A 25,249-nucleotide genomic window follows, 5' to 3' on the forward strand; every position below is an offset into this window, starting at 1 on the left:
GAAATCAAGTTTGTCATCTTGCTGGTAAGCAGCACAGGTACTTTACGGCCTCTCTTCCCTCTTATCATCAACCTGGTAAACTCATGACTCAAATCTTGTTCCAGTTTTGAAAGGCACAAACATCTTGCAGCATCTCAACTTCGCGGTCAAGGGACTTGGCAGCAAATAAAAATCTATCCAACTCTCTCATCATTTGACTGACATGATCATCTTTTGATTGATCACTCCCGTGTTTCTCCAGCAGTCTATCTCCAAATACACATATGAGAGGGTCATGTCTTAATTCAAGGGACACCTTGTCAATTACCATTCTCTTAACAATGTTTGAGCATCTTTCTGATGGCTGACCTTTGTATGGAAGGAGAGCTGAGGCAGCAGCTTGAATTCTTTTTTTTCTGGGATTTAACTTCTGACTTGAACATTGTTCTGCGACACCGTTTCTCATGTTTCCATAGTTCATCTTTTATGAAGCACCCATAGCAAATGTTGCATGGCAAATAATCTTCTGCATTTGCATGTTTTGATGGCTGTCTATAGGTTACTATCTCGCCTTCACCCTTCTGCAACACCTCAATGTTATGATAATTTCCCTTCCTACGAAGTTGCTCAAATGTTTGGTGACTGTCAGGTTTGCCCGGCTCACCTGCCTTTCTCACTCTTTCTCTCCTTCAGCCCCTGCTTACACTGCCTAGCACACCTGCTCCACATCCCCTGATTATCACCAGCTGCATTTCATTAGTCCTATCCCTACTTATACCCCGCTCACCTATCACTCCCTTGCCAGTTTATTCTTGTTCCTCAGGCCCGTTCGATTGTTGTTTTTTTCTTGTATTTGTACCATTTGTTTCTCACCCTTAGTTCGCCATTCTCCTCCCAGTATGATCTTCCACTCTCCATCGCCGTTTCTCCTTCTGCTGTTTCCCTCCTCCACGGACGTCTCCTCCAGACCCTGGACCTACTCTGCCCTTCCAGTCTCCACCATTTCAGCTCAATGCACAGTCTCCTTAACTCACCTGTACACCCCCTGCCTTCTTTTTCCATAGCCACCACCGTCTCTTCTTCGACCAGCTCAGGAGTGACCCCAGCATCCGCAGCCCAGCCTTCTCCCATCCATCTCACCACAAACTGGTTTCTCTGCTGCTGATCGACACCCGGTTACTCTCATCATTCTACACTTACTGGTTATCGTATGAACTTGTTCACATTGCACTGTAAATAAATTTAGCACTGCTTGCACCGAAATCAGCTACCTGGGTCCGCCTCTCTTTACTCGCTCTCCTCCATGTCTGAGCGGACATAACAGAATAAACTGGCCAACATGGACCCTGCTGACTCTGGTGCAAGCAGCTTACCATCTAACGCTCACCATGACGCACAGATGGACAGAATGGCTCAGGCACTGCAGCAGCAACAACGTGATATTTCCACTCTCACTCAACAGGTAGCCCAACTCACCGCCATCATGCTAACACAACACAAGCAGTCTGCAACCCATCCACGCTCAGCCACCTGTTCTGCCAGTCCCCGCCCAGATCCTCCCATACCTGAACCAGACGTTTGACGGTGATGCCAAAAAATGCCGGGGTTTTCTGCTGCAGTGCCGCCGGGTGTTCGATCAGCAACCCCGGACTTTCCACACAGAGAGAATATCAGTTACGTCATCAACAGTCTACGAGGTAAAGCACTCATCTGGGCTGAGGCTGCGGACACCAGTGGATTACTCATCGGTACCACCATCACAGACTTTCTAGAAGAACTACGGTCTGTCTTTTTTCCACCATCTCATCAGAGCCAAGCTTCTAGGGAGCTTATGACTATCCACCAGGGAGCTTGTCACGTTTTGGACTACTCCATTGACTTCCGGGTTTACTCGCTCTCCTCTGTGTCCGAGTGGACATAACAGGCGACACTTCTTTGATGTTGATGGAATACACATTGCTAGGGCCACTTCTGTTTCACTGCTGTGTTTCCGCTTCAGATGCCATGCCATTTTACTTTGTGGTTTTTTGCAGTATACACAGTAATGACGCTTGTCCCACTTTCTTTTTTGACCCTTGTGGCAGGTTTTCACTGTAACCACTGTCCTACCCTCATCCTCATTGTCGCTGCTGTCATCAGGATTCCCAACATTGCTGTTTGCGTTGCAGGGGTCTTCTTCAGATGGTGGGATATATTCACTTTCCAGGTCAGGAATGGATTCTGACAGAGAGTCATCTGTGGCACAGTCCTCCTGAAAGAACAAGCAGATTAGAATAGTAGTTATTCAAATAATAAACCTATAAAGTTTTGCAGTTGGGCTGCATTGCTGTAACCCATAACAAAATAAAAAGCATAAATATATACATACCAATTTCTCTTGTGCCTTCCTTTTTCTGTTCATCGGCATATCTTCAAAGACAATTTAAAAGCTTTAACTTGTGAGCCTCTATTTAAATAAATAACTCAAAGCAAACATTAGCTTAATAGCTTCACAAATACTAACACTGGAGAATGAGCCAGAGGACTAAACCAGAATTTAGTTTCAAACCAAAACAACTAACTAGTTTCCTAAATCTTACCTGGACAATTTGCAGTTTTTTTTTTCTTCATCATCTAATTCAGCTTTTACGGTTCTCTCCTCGCCGTATCTCTCAGTACACCCATTGTGGTGCTTCCGCAGTGTTGAGGCATGCATTTAATGCAACATTAGTTGAAGGTGAGCCTCAAGCTCCAGGTGTTATAAATATTGCTTTATTCCCGCCCACTTCTAAGCTGCCCTGTCTGCACCCTTTTAAAGACACAGGCAGTATTGCATGAATTCAGCTTAAGCAGTATTTAATCAGAGCATGATACTTTTAGAGCACAAGCTGGCACACATTTTTCTGACTTTACTCTCTGTATGTGGACATCTTCTGAAACTTAGACAGATCATTCTTTAGGATGAAAGGAGCCTATCCTAGCATTTTCCTTGTGTGGACCGCCCAAAAAGTCCACACAAGAAGAAATGTCCACACAAGAAAAGTGTTCCGTCAGGGGTTGGTTCGCACAAGTATATAAAGACAAACCCACACACACACACACACACACACACATACATAGTATTAGGATTTATGTTTTACTTTATTATTGATCATTGTTGCGCCTAGTGACCCATGTACTGTACAATATATGTGTAACTCTTTCAACAGCACTCCTGCCACTAAGTTGCCTACTCCAATTGGAATAAGTTGCCGTTTGTAGTCTACACTACCATCTTGTACATGAATAGTGTGGCTGTTTTGAATATTTTAGGAAATATGTGTATTGGGCTGCCTTATCAGATTCAGTAATTATTTACTACTATTGGAGCCATCAATTAAAGCATGGGCCACCCTAGAGTGCAGTGTTGTGGGTGATCTGAACTCACCCAAAGCCTTGAACCATTTTATATAAGGTGAAGACAAGCCATATGTCACATTACATAAAGGTATGTTTGCTAATGTTCAGAGTTGGTAATGAGGAGTATGAGGCTGCAAGGTGGAACTTAGTGCTGCATAACACAAGTATGAAGTATACAAAGAAGCATTTTGACATCTTGTGGGGGAGACTACCTGTTTACTTTTGTCTTTGCTTGACCTCTTAAGAGGCTGGTGTCAAAGGAGAGAGAGAGAGAGAGAGGTCTCTTTCCTATGTAGCGGCTTATGTTGTCCTCTGTACTGCACATTAATCTATACAAATTACAAAGAATTTTGTGCACTAGGATCAGATGAATAAGTTGTGGACATGTGTGAGTCCCTTTTGTTCTCATGTGATGAAGAGACATCTGTTGAGCTGAATCCTTTGTTGTGACAGAGATGAGTTCAGATCCTGGAGCATTTGACTGTAAATTTTATTATTACTGAAAAGAGGTAACTGACCCTGCTAGACTTTGATCATGATGGTTGACAGTGACTACGAAATTGTTTATGAAAGTGATTACTTCCTGTAGGAATATTGGTGGATCTTCAATGAAAAGTAAGATATTGTCTACTTATACATTTATTTTGTGTGCAAAGTCTTCAAAGTGAGTTCCTTCTGTATTATTTTGTCTGATGTTTTTGTCAGGCTTAGATGTTACTGATTGTATGGTTCTATGAACACTCATACTGGATGTGCAGGGAAGCTGGTATGTGGTAGGTGGCTGTGGGAGTCATGTCAGGCTGTAAACAAGAAGTACTGAGCTGCGCTGCAGGGCTGAGAGAGAATGGCAGGGAGAATTACTGGCTGGCAAAGTGACAACAGAAAAACATTATGCAAGTACCGTAATATTAAGGTAGTAGTGATGACATCATGCAGAAAAAGCCAGACATTTTCTGATTCTTCACAAGCCAAACAGGCAAGTCTAAAATATTTTAAACCACTTTATTCTTGTTGTGATTAAGATTTGTCCAGGTCATTTTTCTTACCTACAGTTTTGTTACTAAATGGATAAATAAATGATGAATAAAGATGCCTTTCAGACCCAGTGGGAAAAAAATGACAGCCAGGTTAATTTTGTTGGCATGTGTCTGTCTCTGGGCAGCGGGTGAGTCGAGGACCCTTGCTACGTTGCCATGGTGTCCAGGAGTGCACCTTGTTGGTGACTCAGCGAATCTTCAAGTATCCTGTCCTTATTCAGCGCATTCTGGACAACACTACTGGTATATCACCCCACTCACACTAGCTTCTATATCACGCTGCTTGTTTTTACATGGCGCTATAGGATTTTGTTACAAAATAAAAGCAACTTGGCACTTCCTGGTTTACTTTATAACATATTTAGTCGGCCGTTTCTTCTTTCACCAGTATGATTGGCACCATTTAAAAATATTTAATGTGATATGATTTTAATGCTCTACAGTTCCTCCTAACCCAAAGCTGCCTCACACAGTACTGCTACACATATATGAACAAAAATACTGCAGCTGGTGCTCCAGTAACTGAAGCCAAAGAGTAACGTCTGAGTGGAACAGAAACTGTAAACCCCTTATGGCTAGAAGTAGTATAATGATGGACAAAACTGATGGTTAATTGTGGCTAAATAATATTTTGTCATCAGTTTGTTGCCCTAGCTCAATGTACTTCCACAATAACCCACTTCATTTGTTTTCCTTTCAGAGGATGAGGAGGAAGCTTCTTCTCTGGCCCAGGCTCTCATGATGGTCAGAGAACTCCTATGTTCAATAGACCAGCAGGTACGAAAGTCCTTTCTGAGTACTGTATTGGACACCCCACCCCCCATCTCTTATGTTTGTGTAACTTGGCCAAGTATATTTTCTTAGTTCCCCTTTTTGTCTCTAAATCATACATTGTCCTGTCAGCCTCCTAATGTTTTTCTATGGCTGCTCTAATAGATCTTTGACTATGTACAGCCCTACATGTAACAGGTTGGGCTATTTATCTAGTGGAGTTTACAGTGAGTGAGTTCACATTCACTGATGCTGCTGCTTTGGGAATACACATAGAGTAATGGTGGCGATGTCTTTGCCACTCCTAGTGACAGAAAAGAGGGCAACATGTTGAATTTTATGGGCTGTAGAATAGTGCGTGCTTGCTGTCACAACCCCTGCAGGAGAGCTACAACCAAACTGCCACCACTGTAATACATGTGAATTATAGTTGTGGAGAACTAAACTGTAAATAATAGGTGCTGTACTGCAGCTGCCATCCACTGCCATATACATAAACTGCAGTCTGACTCTCTCACCTTCCCCTTTTCTTCACCATGTGTCTTCCTGGAGGAGGATAATGTCTCTTTGGCACAGTGACCACAATTGCTGTTGTGAATGACACTGTTAACTCAGCTGATGAAGAGCAACAGTGTACTGTGCTCTCTGTAGGGCTGTCCAAGGCTTTTGGTATTGTTGGTCATAACGTCTCGTTAGGTGCTGTGAGTGTTGACGTTTCAGCCTGATACTGGTTTAAACAATATTTCTGAGTTTAAAATGTTGTTGGAAATGTCCAAAACACTAAAGTTGGCAGCTAGACTTGCTTGAGGTTCGTGAAGATGTTTCACCTATCATCAAGAAGTTTCTTCGGTTTTGACTGGCTGGTGGGGAGTCCAGGTACTTAACCTCTATGGAGTTGAAACGATTTATGGCACTTGGGACTTAATTCAGATTTTTCAAACCCTTCCACACTGTAAATGTTAACATGGAGTTTACAAAATAATGACTGGGCCTAACTCATTTTTTTCAATCCCGTTATCAACATTTTAATTAGTTTACTAGTACTTTAGGGTCAGAAAAGCCGACCAACTCAAGGCATTTGAGCTTGACTATGCTTTTTCTGTGCTGGGATAACATTTAACCTGGCAGACTTCCCAGTATGCACTGTTTGAGAGTTAACACTCTCCATAGACTTGTCTGTTTTTCATTTTGAAGAGCCCATTCATGGTAATACATATCAAAGTACATCATGGCTGTTTCTTTTTCTAATTATAAAAACAATACAATGCATAAAAGATTATTCTTGAGTTCAGACCCTACCCTCGTACACAAAACAAAGCCACTGGGGGCAGCCTCGCATGTTGTCTTTATACTGACTTTGGCACAAGTTATTCATAGATGAGGAAGTGACTCTTCAAAGTGGAAAATGCAAAATAAGAATGAACCTGTCCACGAATTAAATATAAGTAAGTTCTTCTAACTCACCATCGTTAAGTTTACTTAGTCTTTTTAAGTAAAGGCAACTTGTTAAATTGCTGCATTTTTAATGTTTACTGTAGGCTGTGTCTTCTTCATCCTGGTTGTCTACAGTTACCATGGATACACGTGTTGTTCCCATCTATCGTGGGGTTTGTGGAAAATGGTGTTTTATTCACACAGTGTCACTCTGCTCTGCAGACGGACTCACTCACATTTGTACTAAAATCCTCTTCACTGGGTTCGGTTTGAAGGGTGAAGCTAAATCACTGGATAACATTAAAATGGTGAGATCTCTGCAGTGAACATTTAGAGATGATTTATGGTTGACTGTCTATATCAAACCTGGAACTGATAGTTACACAAAAAGATATCCACAGCAGTACATGTTACATTATCCTACCACTGTTTTTTGTGCATAATACTCTGGATTGTAGATGAATTTGATTCATAGACCTTTTTCTTCTGGGGAGAGATAACACCAGAGACAGAACATTACAGAATGTAAGACAGTAGTTAAACAGATCAAGCGGCTAATTCAACTCCTGAACAAGAGATATTTTGCCCAGAGGAGGAAACTGTTTTACTGATCGGCACCTACAGTTTGATTCCACAGAATATTGTCCATGTCCATTCATCCATCTTTCACATTATTGTTTACTTTTTATTTGTTGATGAAAAATATGAAACATTTTGTCATTGTTCTCATTATCTAACCTTAATTTTTATTTAGGTTTAGTTTTGTTTTCATCATGAAAAGTAGGTCATCAGTGAATACTTTTGCTATAGTTTTTGTTAATCAAATTAACACTGCAGCTGAATGATTGCGACATTTCTACTTTGAAACAGCAAATTGAGAATAGGGCTCAACTGCAAGCCACACACACTAGGTGAGCAAGAAGGCAGGTGTACAGTTTATGTTCATAACTGATAGTCATTAGTTCCTTCTCTCATCAACTGATACCAATGACTCCAGCTGCATGCTTATAATCAAGCCTTCTTTTTTGATTGGCCTGTTCCCCACAACTTAGAGAATAATGTTAACCATCACTGAGGAGTCTCCTGCAGATTTTAAATGGCCCAATCTTCCTCGTGGAATAGTTGGCCCTGCCCTGTCCAGTAGAGGACATCTGTGTTCTCTTATTAGTCCTATTTGTCATTCAGTTGCAGCCCCAGATACTTAGAGCTGCAGATTCCCTCCACAGGGACTCCTTCAGTGGGCAATGGTTGCAGGGTGGGCTTCAGTCTTCAGAAGTCAGTGACCAACTGATTATTATTTACATTATCCCACAAAGTCCTCAGCAATTAAGGTCTCTGTACTCCTCCTCCTGTCCCCTCTAATACGAGCCAAAATACCAGTCTCATTAGAGAACCTCTGTAAATAGCATGACTCAGAGTTGTACATAGAGCTCTGTGGTACCCAGTGAAGCAGGTAAAGGATGCTTCACTAAACTTCTGCTGGTATGCAAACTTTAGTGGATCCAGAGCATGTCCAACCTATGGTCTAAGTAGATGGAAAACCAGGCATCCCATAGGTTTCATTAAATGCAAAGTCATTGCAGCTAGCCTGATGTCCTCTGGTACACTGGGGTGCACCTTCTTAGGTACTGGGATGAGGCAAGATTTTGCTGTACACATTAAAGGGCCTGAGCTTCCTCAGAAAGTAGTCTGATCTTTCCCCTCCTGTAGAAAGCCTCTGTTTGTGAGGTCTAACATAGTCTATTTAAATGGATTCAAATTGGTTAGGTGCATGTTAATTAATAATCTTTTTGGACTCCTTTTATTCTGTTTGGCAGATGGAGGAACTGGAGAAATCACAGCGGCTGCGAGAGGTCCAGGCCAAGCTCGACCCGCGGGCTGAGGCCCGAGTAAGAGATGGCGGACTTTTCAAGCCTGGAGAGTTGTTCCGCCGGAAACTGGTTCATGAAGGGATCCTTTTCTGGAAAACACCAGGTTCCCGGCTCAAAGGTAAACAATGCAGTAAAAACATTAGACTTTGTGTAAAGTAAGTGAACTTACAATATGCAGCATGGCACAGAATCTGGCCCTACACATTTCATAAAGTGAAAATAGTATTTTAGATTGACAGTCATTACTGGATACTGGATATACTGTTATACTCGCTGGCTCCCTCCCATGAGGGGTTCTTGTCGTGGCTATCCTAGCCATGCTACTAGTGAAATAATTACAGCTACAGGCCCCATTATAGCTGCAAACCTGCTAATTTAATATGGCTGACATAGTTGCTAAGAATTGCACATTGTCAAATTACTTTGAATCAGCAGCAGCCGGTTGCAATCATGGTGGCCAGCAACAACCTATATTATACACAACAGGCTGCTGCTGTCACCTACTATAATCTCATCATGTAGCTAAAAAGAGCAGGTTGTATATTAAAATAGAGCAAAAAGTTAGTACCAACACCTGATTGAGTGAAAATATAATATATACGTATATGTTTAGCTAATATAAAATTATTTAACCAAGACCGGATAATCAGACTTTGAAGCTGATGCTGTTCCAGCACTATTTCTCTTCATTAGTATGTATCACTGTAGTTTATGTGACTGCCATGTTCACATGGTGGAAATGTGGCAGTTATGAATAGTGAGAGGTGCAGGTAGGACCGGCGGATTTGCCGCAGCCCAAATGCCAGCTGAAGCACCCAGGTTGAGAGGACCATGTGACGGCGGCAGGAGCCAGTGTTTGAAAGAGAAGTGAGAGAAATGGATGGTGAGTGGGCATACAGACAGGGCTCAGCCGTTCGAAAGGAAAAGTGGAAGAGGAAGTATGGAGGTTTGAGTGGAATAAATAGTGTGAAAATGGAAGAGGTGTAGTTTCGGATCAGGTGCATTACTGTGTTCATTTGTGGGTATAGTACATGCCCACTCATGACATCAATGTCATCACAATGCCAGTTCAGGTCCGTAAGACATCTGGTTCTCACTGGAAATAGAATTCTAGGTTCCTATCCAACCTAATTTTGGTCAAAATGCTCAGAACTCAGTTTGTGAATGACACCTCAACCATTTCTCTATTAGTCAAAAAGCCCTAATGATGAACTCAGACCAATATAAGATTATTCTACACACCTGGGACAGTTCACGAAACAAGAATAAAAGACACCTTTTTAAACCAACCCAGAGCCTTATCTTCTATAGGAAGGGAGAGACCAATTTATCCAGGCCTAACATGATCAACATTATCAGACTTTGTTTAAGGGGAGTCTGGGAGTAGGTATTCACATGCTGCATATGTTCTTGTTAAAAAAAAAAACAGCACCTTCACTGTGTTTTGATGTGTGGTTGTATATGGGGGCGACTGTGGTTTGGTGGGTAGAGCAGTCGTCTCCCGGTCAGCAGTTCGAATCTTGGTGCCTGCGGTCCATGTGTCGAAGTGTCCTTGGGCAAGACAATGAACACCCAAGTTGCCCTCGATGGTTAGAGCCATCGGTTGAGTTGGCGCTGCAGGTGGCTGCCTCGGTTCTGTACCGGAAACAAATTCCTTGTGTGTAACATACTTGGCCAATAAAGGTGATTATCCTTATTCTTATTGTTTGTGTATGTAGATATCCAGGTTTTATTGATGACAGACATCCTAGTGTTTCTGCAGGAGAAAGACCAGAGGTACATCTTTCCAAATATGGTAAGAAAAAGAACTCCCACACATACTGTGCACACTAAAACTGAACATTTGTTGCACAGATGACCGGAAAGACAACTATTCATTCCGTCACCTTTCCTCTGTCTCTGTATTGTTTTCTGCAAACAATCCACTGTGGTGGGATCCAGGACAAACCTCCAGTACTGTCACTGCAGAACCTGATAGTGAGGGATATAGCCAATCAGGAGAGAGGCATGTTCCTCATCAGCGACTCCTTCCCTCCTGAGATGTATGAGTTCCACGCTGCCTCCAAGGAAGACAAGAATGTCTGGATAGGTCACATCCAGCGCACCGTTAGCAAGTGGGTAAATGCACCATCACATGCAAACACAATGAAAATGGAGTCCACAGCCATATGGTTTTATTATGACAAGGAAAAACAAATGGAATGTCTACAGTATATAGTACAGGCTACCCTCATTCTTCCATCTGGAAGGTTTGCTGAATTCAAGGATTTGATTTAGAGGCATTGGAAATGCCTCATTTCTCCACTATGTCCAGTTTTGCATTTCTTTTCCTAACAGGCATCATTCCAACTATGAAATGCACACTTAATACAATTGAATACATTTCTCATTTTGATCACCTTCCACATTCATTCTCAAGCTTGTGGGGCTTTACCAATGTGAAGCTGACCTACCATGTTCCCTAGTTGGTATGTAACAAAAGTGAATTGGTGGCAGAATCATGAATGCCCGTGGGGAGCAAAGGCTAGCCTGTGTGGCCCAATCCCACAAAAGAGAGCTACTGCAGAACAAATTGCTGAAAAACTTGTGAATTGTGCGTGTCAACTGGACCATGGAGCAATGGAAGATGGTGGCATGTTCTGATAATGAGGTTTTTTTTTACATCACGAGGATGACCGGCCGTGTATGCATCGTTGCCCTGGGGAAAAAGATGGCACCAGGAGGCACTATGGGACGAAGGCAAACCAATGAAGGCAGTGTGATGCTCTGGGCAATGTTATGCTGGGAACCCTTGAGTCCTGGCATTCATGTGAATGTTACTTTGACACAGACCACCTACCTAAACTTTGCTGCAGACCAGTGGCCTCTTTCACTGTTTATCAATGTAACATATTTAGTATGTTATGTCTCATCAACTGAAAAATAAAAGCATAAATGCTAGATGACGACCAGAGCTATGGAAGTAAACCCCAAGTGTTAATGAGCCAGAGTTTATCCTTAAGACATGCTGTCGTCTGTGTTGTGTATTGTTGTTGCTGTATGTCTGTCCTTTGCATCAATGTCTGATATGTATTAGTAAATTTTTGCACCCTAATAATTAATAAAACATATGTAAAATGTATATGAACAAACATTGTCCATAAACATCACATCAGTAGTTTGAGGATTTGTATGGTCTGTGCTTTTCTGTCCAGGTGCCCATCAAGAGAGGAGTTCCCCCTCATAGAGACTGAACACAAGGCCCATCTGAGGAGACTGAAAGGTCAGGAGACTAACATTCCTGATGCAATCAAAGGAACATTTTCATATGGCATTTTACTGTATGGGCAAAACACAGTGCCACACCAGTGAGCTGGTGACTTCCTGCGGTGCTCAGATTATTTCCTTGACTGCAGTGGTTTGCTACTGTAGGGGTCAGTGAATTCAAGAAAAAGATGGAGGAGGACCACAGCCAAACACTGATTCAGAACCAGCCCAGGGGTCAACTGACAGACATGTAGGCTGCAAACCCAGAGGCAGGAAACCGTTCGTACTGATATTTTAACATAAATCCAAACTAATTCAAAACACAAAATTGGAATCAGCTATAAAATAGATGTTTTAATACAGACAAACATTATAACTGTAGAGTACAACAGCTATATTAATGTATTGTCTTGTGCTGTTCAAGGGGTCTTTACATTAGTACTGTTCACAGACTCGGCCATAAGATGATGACCATTTTATCATTTTCAGATCAGATGAGAAACACCAAATGCTGACTTTCCATTTATATGTCAAACTGTTTTTTTACATTTTATCCACCCTCTATTTTACCACAACAGTCAGGCATTGACAAATTAGGCATGGTTTAAATAGTACAAAGAAGAGCTTCATGTTTGACAAATTATTGGGTGGTGATTAACATGAACTGACATGTATTCTATTAATAACATGTTCACCTTAAACCACAACACATTCCACTCCCTTGCATGATGTCCATTAGCTGCTTTCAACAGTAAAAGTATTATTTCAGTATTGGTAATCCTGGTCTTTTATTGGATTGAAACCAAATTTGTTGGCATTACCTACTCCTACAGTAAATGGTCTTATACTTGTACAGTGCTTTTCTATGCATTGCAACACACTCAAAGCACTTTCACACTTCTTGGCCATTCAAGCACCGGTGTCCTCACCGGGAGCAATTGGGGACACTTTGACTTGTGCACTGGACAAGCCGGGAATTGAACCGCTAACCTTCTGGTTAGGAGATGACCCGCTCTACCTCCTGAGACACAACTGTCCCCAGTGCACTCACAGGGGGGACACAAATAACTGATAGTGAACAAGACTATGAGAAATCTTAGCTGCCAAGGTTTTCAGGCAAGGGGTTTCACAGAAACAGCAGAAGAAGAGCAATATAAAAACAATGATCACACATGTAAGTAATTTGAAAAGCCACTATCCCCACGCTCTGAAAACACGCTTCAACTGGTTCATTAGTGGATATTATTATGGCTTTATCCCCTTTATTTTTTCATTTGTGTAATAATAGGTAATATTATCAGAAAGGTTATCTTATGCAAGAATAGAAGCACAACCCCCTACCACCTGAGGAATTGAGTATTTAGAGACTCAAATGCCCCTAAGACCCTATTTATGAATGAATCAATTTGTAATTAATTAAACCAGTCAGTAAGCATGAACGCTACACTTTATAAAGCTTAAGAAAGAACCGAAAAATACTGCAGCCCTTATAAATATTCTAAGATCAATGTTTGTTTCCCCTGTTGAGCACAGATACTCAAACCTACACCCTGCATTCTCAGTAAACGCTGTATTCTCACAGGGCTACATAGCCCAGTTTTCCAGGTAAATATTCCAACAAAACACTTTAGGGCCAGGAAAAATGGGCCAGGAATGTTTCCTGATGTACAGTAAGCACTTGTTAAGCATCATCAAATGACATTTACTCAGCATCACCCTGGGGCAAGGAAAGCCTATCTTTGTGCAAGGCCAGGAACCTACCTAACAAACTCTGAATTGTCAAGTGGTATGAATTCCTCTACAGATGTGTGGTTATGTTTTCCTTTTCCATAACTTACGACAAGTGGTCTAGACCTAGAATAGACAACTTCTGTTTTGGTTCATATGCTCTATTGTTAGGAAATCTACCTGTATAACTCTGGTAGTAGTTATTGGATTTTCTTATAGGAGTACCCATACACCAGCAGGAGGTTCAAAGTGTTTATTTTGTCATATGCACAGTTAGTAAATGTGTTTCCCTGTACAATGAAATTCTTACTTTGCCGTCCACCTGAATGCCACAAAATACAAATGAAATATAAAGTAGATAAATAAATAACACAAAATCTAAGGCACTTTAAGCAGCGCAGATGCAGCAATATACTAGAAAAAAAAATATACAAGAATATAACAGAATGTATGCTGCATGGGAGCAGCATGTGCAGCAGTCAACAGTCATTGTGCAATTATGCATGTGCAAACAGAATGTAAACAGTACATCACGTATTTCCTGGTAATAAACTCCTCAGCTGTTTAGGAGTCTGATGGCAGAGGGAAAGAAAGTTTTTCAGTCTAGTGGTCCCGCATTTCACACTTCTGAACCTCCGGCCAGAGGCCAAAGAAGTGAACAGTCCGTGCTGGGGGTGGGTGGGATCTTTGAGGATGGAGGCAGCCTTCCTACGCACCCTGCGGTGGTATGCTCTCAATGATGCAGCTGTAGAAGTTGCAAAGGATCCTAGGCGACATGCCAAACCTCTTCAGCCTCCTAAGAAAGTACAGCCGCCGTTGGGCCTTGTTGACCAGCTGTGTGGTGTTAAGTGTCCAAGTGAGGTCCTCACTGATGTGAACACCCAGGTATTTGAAGCTGCTCACCCTCTCCACCTCAAGCCCCCGGATGAACAGCGGCCGATGAGATCTCCTCTGCTTCCTCATGTCCACTATCATCTCCTTCGTCTTGTCCGTGTTGAGACTGAGATTATTGTCCTTGCACCATGACACCAGACCGGCCACCTCCCTACTGTAGGCTGCTTTGTCCCTGCTAGTGATGCGACCAATCACTGCGGTGTCGTCCGCAAACTTCAGGATGATGTTGTCTTTGTGGGAGGCGACACAGTCGTGGGTGAACGGGGTGTAGAAGATGGGAGGAGGAGGTACAAAGTATGCACTTTCTACTAGGAGAGTATATTTATGTCAGGTCCTGAATAGGTGTTGTTTACGGTGTGACTAGGCAGAATAGGCAGAATTTGGTATCATGTGTTGCATTAGTTTTTTGTTAGATGCATAATTAATTGTCACACACCACTCACAGCTGACCTCCAGCAGAAGGATCGAGAAATGTTGGAGCTTCTGCAAGAGAGGGTGACACTATTCTGTGAGCTGGCAGAGGTAACAAGTGGTCATGAAGGCCTACAGCCTCCCATCACTCGTTGCTTGTTCAGGGCAGACACACCCCAAGCTCCCCGTGCAGAGAAATTCCTAATGGACGCCACAACTGAAGGTAACACACCAAGTTTCACATCATCTACAAATAAATATCTGTTAGTGTCCAAAGAAACTAGAATGCACCTCCAGTCCCATGCATGCATGCACTATTGTTCACTGAAAATAATCCAGCAGAACCATTTAATCAGACATGTTTGTCAAAGACAAGTAGTAGCATATACACACCGATCAGCCATAACATTATGACCACTGACAGGTGAATAACATCTCGTTACAATGGCACCTAAGTCCCTTCTTTTTTTGCTGTGGTGATGGACAGGGTGACAGATAAGGTAAGACAGGACTCTCCTTGGACAATGATGTTTGCGGATGGCATTGTGATCTGTAGTGAGAGCAGAGAGCAGGTGGAGGAACACCTGGAAAGGTGGAGGTCTGCTCTGGAAAGAAGAGGAATGAAAGTCAGTCGTTTTAAGACAGAATACATGTGAATGAATGAGAGGGAGGGAAGTGGAACAGTGAGGTTACAGGGGGCTGAGGTCAAGAAGGTGCAGAAGTATTTGGGGTCAACTGTCCAGTGTGATGGGGAGTGTAGGAAAGAGGTGAAGAGGCGAGTGCGGGCAGGCTGGAGTGGGTGGAGAAAGGTGTCAGGAGTGTTGTGTGACAGAATAGTGTCAGCAAGAATCCAAGGAAAGGTGTACAAGACAGTAGTGAGACCAGCTATGCTGTATGGGTTAGAGACTGTAGCAGTGAGGAAAAGACAAGAGGCAGAGATGGAGGTAGCAGAGATGAGGATGTTGAGGTTCTCTTTAGGAGTGACCAGGATGGACAGGATTAGGAATGAGCACATCAGAGGGACAGCTCAGGTCAGCTGTTTTGGGGACAAGGTCAGAGAGGCCAGATTGAGATGGTTTGGACATGTGCAGAGGAGGGATAGTGGTTATATTGGTAGAAGGATGTTGGAGATGGAGCTGCCAGGCAAGAGGTCAAGAGGAAGGCCAAAGAGGAGATATATGGATGTGCTAAAAGAGGACATGAAGTTAATTGGTGTGAGAGTAGAGGATACCGAGGATAGAGTTAGGTGGAAACAGATGATTCGCTGTGGCGACCCCTAACGGGAACAGCTGAAAGAAGAAGAAGAAGACAATGGCACCTAGGTGTGGGGGGGTATATTAGGCAGCAAGTGAACATTTAGTCCTCGAAGTTGATGTGTTGGAAGCAGGAAAAACAGGCAAGCATATAAGGATCTGACTCACTCTGACAAAGACCAAACTGTGATGGCTAGATGACTGGGTCAGTGCATCTCCCAGACTGCAGGTCCTGGGTTGGGTGCCCCTGGTCTGCAGTGGTTAGTACCTACCAACAGTGGTCTAAGGAAGGACAACCAAGCAATATGGGGGCAGGGTCATGAACGCCCAAGGTTCACTGATGATGAGGCTGACCTACTATGTATTAAACTTTCAAATTTCATTCATCCTTTTCAAAAGATTTTGTTTGAATCTTTCTTATGGCTAAAAATGAGAAACATTGCACATTGGTCTCTGAGAGAAACATTCAGCAGCTATAGTGGTGATATCACACCTAGAGTGGGGTGGTTGTTGACTATCTAAACAATTATCTCTAACTTGTCCTCACAACCACAGTCTTCGCTCCTTTTACACAAGTTTTCACTGAATGATAGACCCATTTGTGCTTATGCTCACCAGTACAACTACAGAAGCAAACAGATTCACAGAAGATGCACAGTGAGCTGTAGAGTGACACGAGTGCTGACCAACTGCCACAGGGACTCCTCTGTGCACAGTATTAGGCAGGTGGTCATAATGTTATGGCTTTGTTCACTCAATCATGAAACTGTTGCCAGTTAACCTCAGCAGCTGTGAATTGTTCCAGTTTTTTAGCCCCTGTTCCAGATTTTTGTAACATGTTGCTGGTCTCAAATTCATAAAGATTTTATGTAAACTGAATATATAAAATATATAAATTTGAACATTGTCTCATCTTTATACTATCACCAAATAAATATGTAGTAAAGAGGTTTGAAAACATTTCAACAAAACTTTTAAAACATTTTTTATTTACAATTTACAGAGCATTCCAGCTTTTTTGGAAATGGGATTGTAAACACCAACATACTGGTATTCTGTGACCATTATTAAATCTGGCTCATTGTTGTATACTTCATCTTTGGTTCTGGACGATAGACTCAGTGATACAGTATAAAACAGTAGTATCTCTATAAAGATGAATTTTAGAACCAAAAATATTTACAACCACAATTTGAAGAAACAACATACAGTACCTGTTGTCTCTTCCATGTGTTACTGACTTTGAAACCGGAGACCCTGAAGGACTGTTTGCCGTCTGCTTCAACATTCACACTAACAACCCTATTACCATCTTTTTGTAACTTTAAAGCTACAGTGTGCAATTTCTTTCAAATATCTTTGTTGTAGAAATCTGCTCCCAAAGCTGTCTTAATGCAGAGAGGTGCTGTTGAAGCCTCCTGTGACCCAAACTCATTCAACAGCACTGGCAGCAGTGCAGACATATTAGCTTCTAAAAGGATTTCAGTAGGATTGACTTCTTTAAGAGATTTTCAATTATTTCTGCTTAATTGGTGAGTTTTGTTGCATTCTCACTTATTGAACTGGATTGATTGAGTTCATGCTAGTGCTACCTAAAGTTACATACTGTAGCTTTAACTAGTAGTTTGTTGCCTAAACTCAACCAAACCTTAATCAAAGTGGTGGCAGGTCAAAAAAGGTTCATTTTAAATTGTTTTTAAAGAAGATTAACATGAAAGAAAGAGTGATCTGTGTATGTCTCGCCCATTAAAATCCTATCATAAACCTGTCACAAAATTTAAAATGATCTGAAATCATACATGTATTTCAGACCAGGCCATTCTGATTGGCTGAGCTACTGCCAGTAAAACAGTGGATTGTTACATCAGTAACATAATCTCAATAAGAACCCATACATTTTAAGCTCAGGCTAGATAAACGTGTGTGTGTGTGTCTTTCCACAGTGGACAGGCTGAGTGAGCTTCTTCTGGGCTCGAGTGTGGACATCCCTCCTCCATGCCATCACAACCACACTGAAGTCTTAGAAACCAGTGAGTCGCTGAAAATCTTTCATACAACATGAGAAGATAATACTTTACTGGACTCATCATTGCTGTCTAGCAACACAAAACTATAACACTGAGCTGCCTTTCAGAAGAACACACACGCTGCACAAATCTATTGAGTCCATAAATTTAAAACATCATCATCATCAAATTCTCATTAGCTAAATAACACCATTACACACCCACACACAAATCTGCATGGTAATTTAGGTTTCACTCCAAAATGACAAATACAGAATTTGACCACAACGAAGATTTATGAACACCAAAGTCCAGCAAATTTGAAGGGAGTGGATGTAATGTGTGACCAGAGCTAAGTGGGACACAGCAGGAGCAGGTGAGGTGGTGTTTATATAACTAAGGGATCACCAAGAATATTGATGTAAATCTAATTAAATGACACTTTAAAGTCCAGGTAAAGTAGAATAAATGTGTTCTGTGTTTGTCACAACCACAGGAAAATTCCTTATTAACTGCCTAGCAAAAACTTGAATTATTAAAGCATTGGCAAGTTTGTAAAATTAGATTTCAAAATCATGAATGAAAGGATCTGAAACAATGGGGACAGGTAGGGTGAAGGCACTGAAAAACTCGTAAAACGATGCCACCTGGTCTCATGGATGTATTATATCCATTGCCTGTTCTGTTTGTGGGTGTATACGGAAAGTTGTGCTTTGGTATCCAGGGAAAGATGCGCATAGTACGCAGGATGAAAGCATAGCTAGCAAACTGTAGGCTGTAGTGCAAGGCATGGCAGCTTTATTTATACAGCACATTTCTTAAACAGAGGCCATTCAGAGTGCTTTAGAGTGGTAAAGAAAAACAGTAACAGCATTAAAAACAAACAAAACATCACCTGTTAAAATGAGATGAAATGCATAAAAAAGATTAAAATTAAACAGCCAAGGTACATTAAATGGTCTGAAAGACTCATCTTGAAAGTGGCAGAGTTGGGGCACATTTAAGGTGAACAGAAAGTTAGTTCCATCTGTGTGCAGCATAGCAGCTGAAAGCAGCTTCACCCTGTTTGGTTCTGACCTCAGCTTCTACCAGCTGAATGCTTCCTAAGGATCTCAGAGCCCTGCTGGGTTTGGAGTCTTCAAGGTTGTCAGAGATGTACTTTGGCCCCACTGAGTCATTTATAAACTAGCAGAAGGACTTCAAAATCAATTCTGTAGGTGACTGGTGGTCAGTGGAAGGATTTAAGAACAGCATTCTGAATGAGCTGAAATTGTTTAACAGGTTTTTGTTTTTTTGGAAAGGCCAGGCAAAGGACTGTTCAAGTAGTCCAGCATGCTGGAGATGAAGGCATGAATTTGTTTCTCTAAATCTTGTCTGGACATGAGACCTCTAAGTCTTGCTATTTGTTTAAGATGAGAAAAAAAGCTGATTTAGTCATGGCCTTGTTGTGAGTGGTGAAGCTCAGGTTTTAGTCACCAAGGTTTCTAACATGTGCAGTAGGTATATGTGTAGTAACTTGCAATCAAATGAGCGAACCACTGTTGCTAATATTCCAGGGCTCTGCAGTGCAAGTGCAAATGCAAGTAAAAATCTGAATATTGAAGTGCACCTGCATGACTGACTCTGAGGTCCTTGGGTTCTTAGTAGTTGTTTTTACACTGCTGAGAACCAAATGGTCACTATGATCCCACCCTTGTGCTGTTCATACAGATCAAGCTAAGGGGGTGGTATAATCACGAGCTAGCCTGTGAATTCAGACAGCAGGCCTGCATTTCGCAAGAAAGGTGCAACGCAACTCACTCTGCATCAGCTGTGTTGTAAATTTTGCACCAGTAGTCTACAAGCCAAAACAACAATGGCAGGAGAGATACTGTAAGTGTGGATGTAGCTTTGTTGGCCCTTCAAGTATTTATTTCACTTCATGCAAAATTGGTTAGCATGGTTCTTGCTATGTGTGCTAATGTCATGGGTAACAACTGCAGTCAATGCATTCATGACATCAGGAATGCTTTGACCTAGAAGTTAGAGAGAAGCCCAGAACAGTTTGAGGCAGAGAGGCCTGCAGACTTGAGAAGCTGGTGATAGTGTTGTGCATGTTGCGCATGTATAACACTATCAAGATGTAGCACCTGGTTCCAGACTGCCTGCTCACCATCCCGTTTGGTGTGCCTTTATTCTGTCTTGTTTTCTGTGTTTAAGGCACAAAGCTGGAATGGCGGGCCATTTTTGTTCTGCCTCTGGTCCTGTTAGTGTTTTGGACTTGTTTCCTCTTTGGGACTTTTATTTTGTAAGAATTTCCTGTTTTTGTCATCTCACCTGCCTCAGCTTTACTCTGGTCCTTGATTAACACACATTGCTTTCACCTGGTGCTCATTGTCTGGATGTCTCAAACCTTTATATTCTCTTAACTTCCCTCATTTGTTTGTCGGTTCATCTGCTCACCACACCCTCCTTGCTCCCATTGTTCCTGCCTCATGTTTTGTTTGCCTCTCGTAAGGTTTTGGACTCTTTCTTTGCCTCGTTTATGGACTGTGTTGATTTTGGACTTAGCTTGCCATCTTGGGTTTCTCGTTGTTCCTTTGGCTTGTTAGTTTTGTTTCATGCTTCTTAGCTCATTGTATAGCTCCCTGACTGATCTATTTAGTTGTTAGTTTTCTGTAGACATCTTTGTGTGTTGCCTTGTCAGGTTGAGCACCTCTAGTTGTACTTCTTGGGAGCCTTTGTCGAACCCACCCCTGGTTAATGGCTACACCAGGTTGGCTCAGGTAGCTTCTATTGAAGCCAGAATCAGAAATTGCTGCAAAGACTGGTCATCGAAGGATCCTCAGTCCCAGCCCAGTGTGAGCAATGCCTCAAAGTTCCAGTCTATCTCTTTAGGCAACTCTAAGCTCCTGACACCCCACCATCAGCCGCCATCTGCCAATCAATCATGGGTGGGAATCATTCTGAGCCCAGCCAAAGCCAAAGACATCTGGAAAACCCCTTCTTGTCAGCCGGTTTGCACCTCTGCTCCTCATATCCAGCCACCACAGTCCCAGTCTCAGCCTATTCCTGAACTGCAGCAACAGCCTGTACCCGAACTGCATGTTTCTTTACTTCAGTGTGCCAACAGAAACATTTGCACTAGGACTCCAGCTCCCAAGTGTCCCAAAGAGAATATCCATGAGGAGGCTTCTGTTCCTATATCCAAGTGGGTCAGCAAGGGTGCTAACACCGCCTTTGTTCCTGAACTCAAGTGGGTTCTGCTCCTGTTCCTAAGAGGGTCAACACCACACCTGTCTCTGTTTCCAAGTGGGTCAATGCTGCTCCTGTTCCTGAGCAGGTCAGTGAGGACAATGACACTGCCTCCATTCCTGTTCCCGAGTGGGTCAGCGTTGACACTGATACCTCTTCTGGTCCAGTTCCAGAGCAGATCGACCTTTCTCTGTTCTTGGGTCAACCAATGCTGCATCTCTTCCAGCTCCCCAGGGGGTCATCACCACCTGTGATCCTATCTCTGAGATGGTCAACTGCCTCAACACCTCACCTGCTCTGGCCTCCAGGTGGATCCACAATGACTTCCCCACAGTTCCTGCCCTTAGAGAGCTTTCCGAGACCAATACATCCATTCCTGTTCCTCAGAGGATCAACAAGGCATGTACCACCACTTCTGTGCCCTGGTGGGTGGATGACTTCAATGCCACCTCTGTTCCTCTTCCCAAGGGGGTTACTGAGTTCAATGCCACCTCTGCATCTGTCCCTGAAGGGATCCAGAACTCCGATGTTGCCGATGTTTCTATGCCTCAGTGGGTTGACGATGACACCACTGCTCCAGTTCCCATGCCTCAGTGGGTTGATGACAATGCCACCACTCCTGTGCCTGTCTCCCAGTGGGTCATCAGCAACTCCACTTCTGCCCTTGAGTCTCAGTGGGTCAATGTCACTGCTCCAGTTCCTATGCTTGAGTGGGTCAATGACAATGCCAGCGCCCCTGCACCAGTGGGTCATCAGTGACCCCACCTCTGCTCTTGAGTCCCAGTGGGTCGATGTCAACACCTCAGATCCGGTGTCTGTGGTCTGTTGGGTTGATCACGACACCACCGTTCCAGTGCCTGTGTCTCTGTGGGTCGAGGGTGACACCACCTCTGCCTGTGAGTTCTGATGGATCACCAGTGATGCCACCGCTTCAGTTTCTGTGGCTTGGAAGGTCACTAGTGCTGTCACAGCTCCTTTTTCTGGTTAGGCTACCGGCCTCAGCGTCTTTCCAATGTCATCCGCCAGAGTGGTTTTTGTTTCCTGCCGGGTCCTACGAACTTCCTCTGGATTGCTCTTGTTCCCTCCACTCACTACCTGTTTCAGTGGGCACATCTTTGGATGGTGGACTTTTTTGACTGTTTTGTTTTGTTTTTTTTTTGTTGTGTTGTTCCATGCAATAAAATGTTTCCAAGTAAAAAGCCAGTAAAAGTAATTTATCAAAACACCCACTAAACAAGCATGAACTTACAGAGAAGCGTTAACTTCAGCTTTACCTGCAATCATCTGTCATCGATATGTTAATGTTAGTGAGTCTGTTAGGCTGATAGCTAGTAGCTAATTGTTTCAATGTTGTTGTGATGATCAGACCAATAGAGCAGCTGCATGGTCTGCTGTGTGTGTGTGTGTGTGTGTGTGTGTGTGTGTGTGTGGTGTCATCTTCCTCATGATGTCTTCCTCCTCTGACTACTATCAACCCAGACCAGCTGTGCCACATTCACTCTTCATGTGTTCCTACAGTACCTCTGTCATCGTTAAACACACGAGCAATAAAATTTGTAAAATTTGTTTTAAAAAATAATTGAGCCCAGGAAGTTTTGACTGTGCTTCTATTTTTTTCATTTAGTCTCATTTATTCCCCTAAAAATAAATGTAAGCATGGAACCCTGTGCGCTTACAGTGTTCCAGTGTCAGTGAGCCACGCTTCCTGCCCTACCCAAAACATCCCAAACTCAAAAATAATGAAACTGTCTAACTCCACAGTTCAGTACTAGATGGTCCACAGAGTTTTCATGTATTCAGCAACTATTTTCTAACATATATGGTAAGTAGACCAAGAAATCAGGGACAAGAATATTACTCCCATAATTAATCCCGCAATGGGGGGAAATACCTGTATTTCAGCCATAAGGATCTCTGAAAAACTACTCAAATACCTAAAACAAGACAATATAAAGTATTCGAGAGGAATTTTACATATGTGCATATTTACAATGCATTTTACACCAGGATTTGAATATGCACCTCAATTGACTATTGCATAGTCCCTCACAATTTCACCTATCTTATTATCACTGCAGTGATGTATTGTAAGTCTGATTGCTGTGGGGAGGAATGACCTACGGTAATGCTCGTGTATAATGTCGTTAATAACATTTCACTGCTTTTGATTTACCTGGATTTTATATAGCTGAGCTGAAGAGTGCAGTTTGATTTCACACTTTACTGAACATTAAGTTCAAATTCAAGCTGAATTATGATAAAACCACAGCTCCCTGTCCCCTCTATTTGCTGCAATAAAACTGTCAAATAATCTTTGTAACAACTATTTTGTTTTTCCAGGACTTGTACTGAGTTACTGTTGTGTTTACCTCTGCCCAGGTGATCAGGATCTTTTGGTCAATGGAACCCATGATTTGTGTGCAGCAAAGGTGAGCTTGGGCCAAGATGGAAGTGTAGTAGGTGGGAATGAAGCATGTGATTGTGTATGCATGTCAGACCACCTTTATAGCACTGACCAGAGGTTATTAATATGTGCAGTAGAAAAGAATTTCTGGTGGTTTGGAGTCATGGGAACATTGTTGGTGGATGTAACATAAAGGAAATCTGCACTTGATGCTTCATTTGCTGAGTGGTACCATGATCCCTGCATGTTACTTGTAGACCACTTTTTTTAACCACTTGTAAAGTTCTTCTTAATTCAATTCAATTTTTTTTTTTTGTATAGCACCAAATCACAACAAAAGTCATATCAGATCATTTTTCAAAGTAATGTCTAGACCTCCATCTACAGTATCCATTATCCTGAAGAGGGTCACGGGGGACCGCAGCCAATCCAGAAAGAAAAGAGAAGCAACAAGACCCAACCAGATGGGATCAGTATATGGTCAACTATAAGCTTTATCAAAAAGGAAAGTCTTAAGTCTAATCTTAAAGGTAGAGAGGGTGTCTGCCTCCCGAACTGAGACTGGGAGTTGGTTCCATAGGAGAAGAGCTTGATAGCTAAAGGCTCTGTCTCCCATTCTACTTCTGTGGACTCTAGGAACCACAGGTAAACCTGCACTATGAGATCCAAGTGCTCTGAAACTGAATAAAACCTAAACAAAAAAGTGAAATAAAACCAAAAATAAAACATACACATACTATTTTGTTCCTGAGATCTTTAAGATACGATGGAGCCTTGTCATTAAGGACTTTGTATGTTAGGAGAAGGATTTTAAATTCTATTCTGGATTTTACAGGGAGCCAGTGGAGAGAAGCTAATATGGGAGAGATATGATCTCTCTTGCTAGTTCCTGCGAGTACTCTGGCTGCAGCATATGTGCAGATCACACTGGACATGAACAGATGCCCAGACGACCATTCACTGTCACTGTCATTTTTGTTTAAAAATATTCATTTTAACTGATGGTCTAAATTAATACCTAATGATTTTTTTATGTTCAGATAAATTACCACTTTGTCTCCTTTGTTTTTGGAATTTTGTCAGGTCTGCTCGGCGCGACCTGCCTCTCTTCTGCCTTTCTCTCTCCTGCTCGCTCTTTTTGCAGGATCAGTGCCTCAGCTGTGTCACATTTTGTAATTAGTGACTTGTGGGTTATTGCGCACAGCTGGGGCGCATTACTGTAATCACCCTCCTACCTTATTTATACCTCTGCCGGACGCTCCGCCATCGCCGGAGCATTAACGTGCATACCCCGTAACAGCCCTATAGTCGTGGTATGTATTTGTACGTCATTTCGTTTTCCATGCTGACAGTCCCTGTGCTGTGGTTCACATTTTGTACGTTGATTATACAGTGCCTTGCGAAAGTATTCGGCCCCCTTGAACTTTGCGACCTTTTGCCACATTTCAGGCTTCAAACATAAAGATATAAAACTGTAATTTTTTGTGAAGAATCAACAACAAGTGGGACACAATCATGAAGTGGAACGAAATTTATTGGATATTTCAAACGTTTTTAACAAATAAAAAACTGAAAAATTGGCCGTGCAAAATTATTCAGCCCC

The 25,249-nt window shown here is 42.3% G+C and overlaps 2 protein-coding genes across 4 annotated transcripts in view; both read left to right on the forward strand.

The window, feature by feature from the left end:
• arhgef2a (Rho guanine nucleotide exchange factor (GEF) 2a) overlaps positions 1-25,249 on the forward strand; it is an 80,083-nt gene that overhangs the window by 41,337 nt on the left and 13,497 nt on the right. The window contains exons 10-18 of the mRNA XM_020624797.1: positions 4,520-4,637; positions 5,095-5,171; positions 8,417-8,588; positions 10,189-10,265; positions 10,412-10,584; positions 11,665-11,732; positions 14,784-14,972; positions 17,946-18,032; positions 23,622-23,671. Coding sequence (XP_020480453.1) covers positions 4,520-4,637; positions 5,095-5,171; positions 8,417-8,588; positions 10,189-10,265; positions 10,412-10,584; positions 11,665-11,732; positions 14,784-14,972; positions 17,946-18,032; positions 23,622-23,671 — 1,011 coding nt within the window. The remainder of the gene's footprint in view (positions 1-4,519; positions 4,638-5,094; positions 5,172-8,416; positions 8,589-10,188; positions 10,266-10,411; positions 10,585-11,664; positions 11,733-14,783; positions 14,973-17,945; positions 18,033-23,621; positions 23,672-25,249) is intronic.
• LOC109974565 (tropomyosin alpha-3 chain-like) overlaps positions 23,644-25,249 on the forward strand; it is a 56,242-nt gene continuing 54,636 nt past the window's right edge. For all 3 annotated transcript variants that reach the window (XR_002276981.1, XR_002276982.1, XM_020624805.1), the window contains exon 1: positions 23,644-23,671. The gene's annotated coding sequence lies outside the window, so the exon portion shown is untranslated. The remainder of the gene's footprint in view (positions 23,672-25,249) is intronic.

The sequence above is a fragment of the Monopterus albus genome, unplaced genomic scaffold (assembly GCF_001952655.1).
Source record: "Monopterus albus unplaced genomic scaffold, M_albus_1.0 scaffold339.1, whole genome shotgun sequence".
NCBI lineage: Eukaryota > Metazoa > Chordata > Actinopteri > Synbranchiformes > Synbranchidae > Monopterus > Monopterus albus.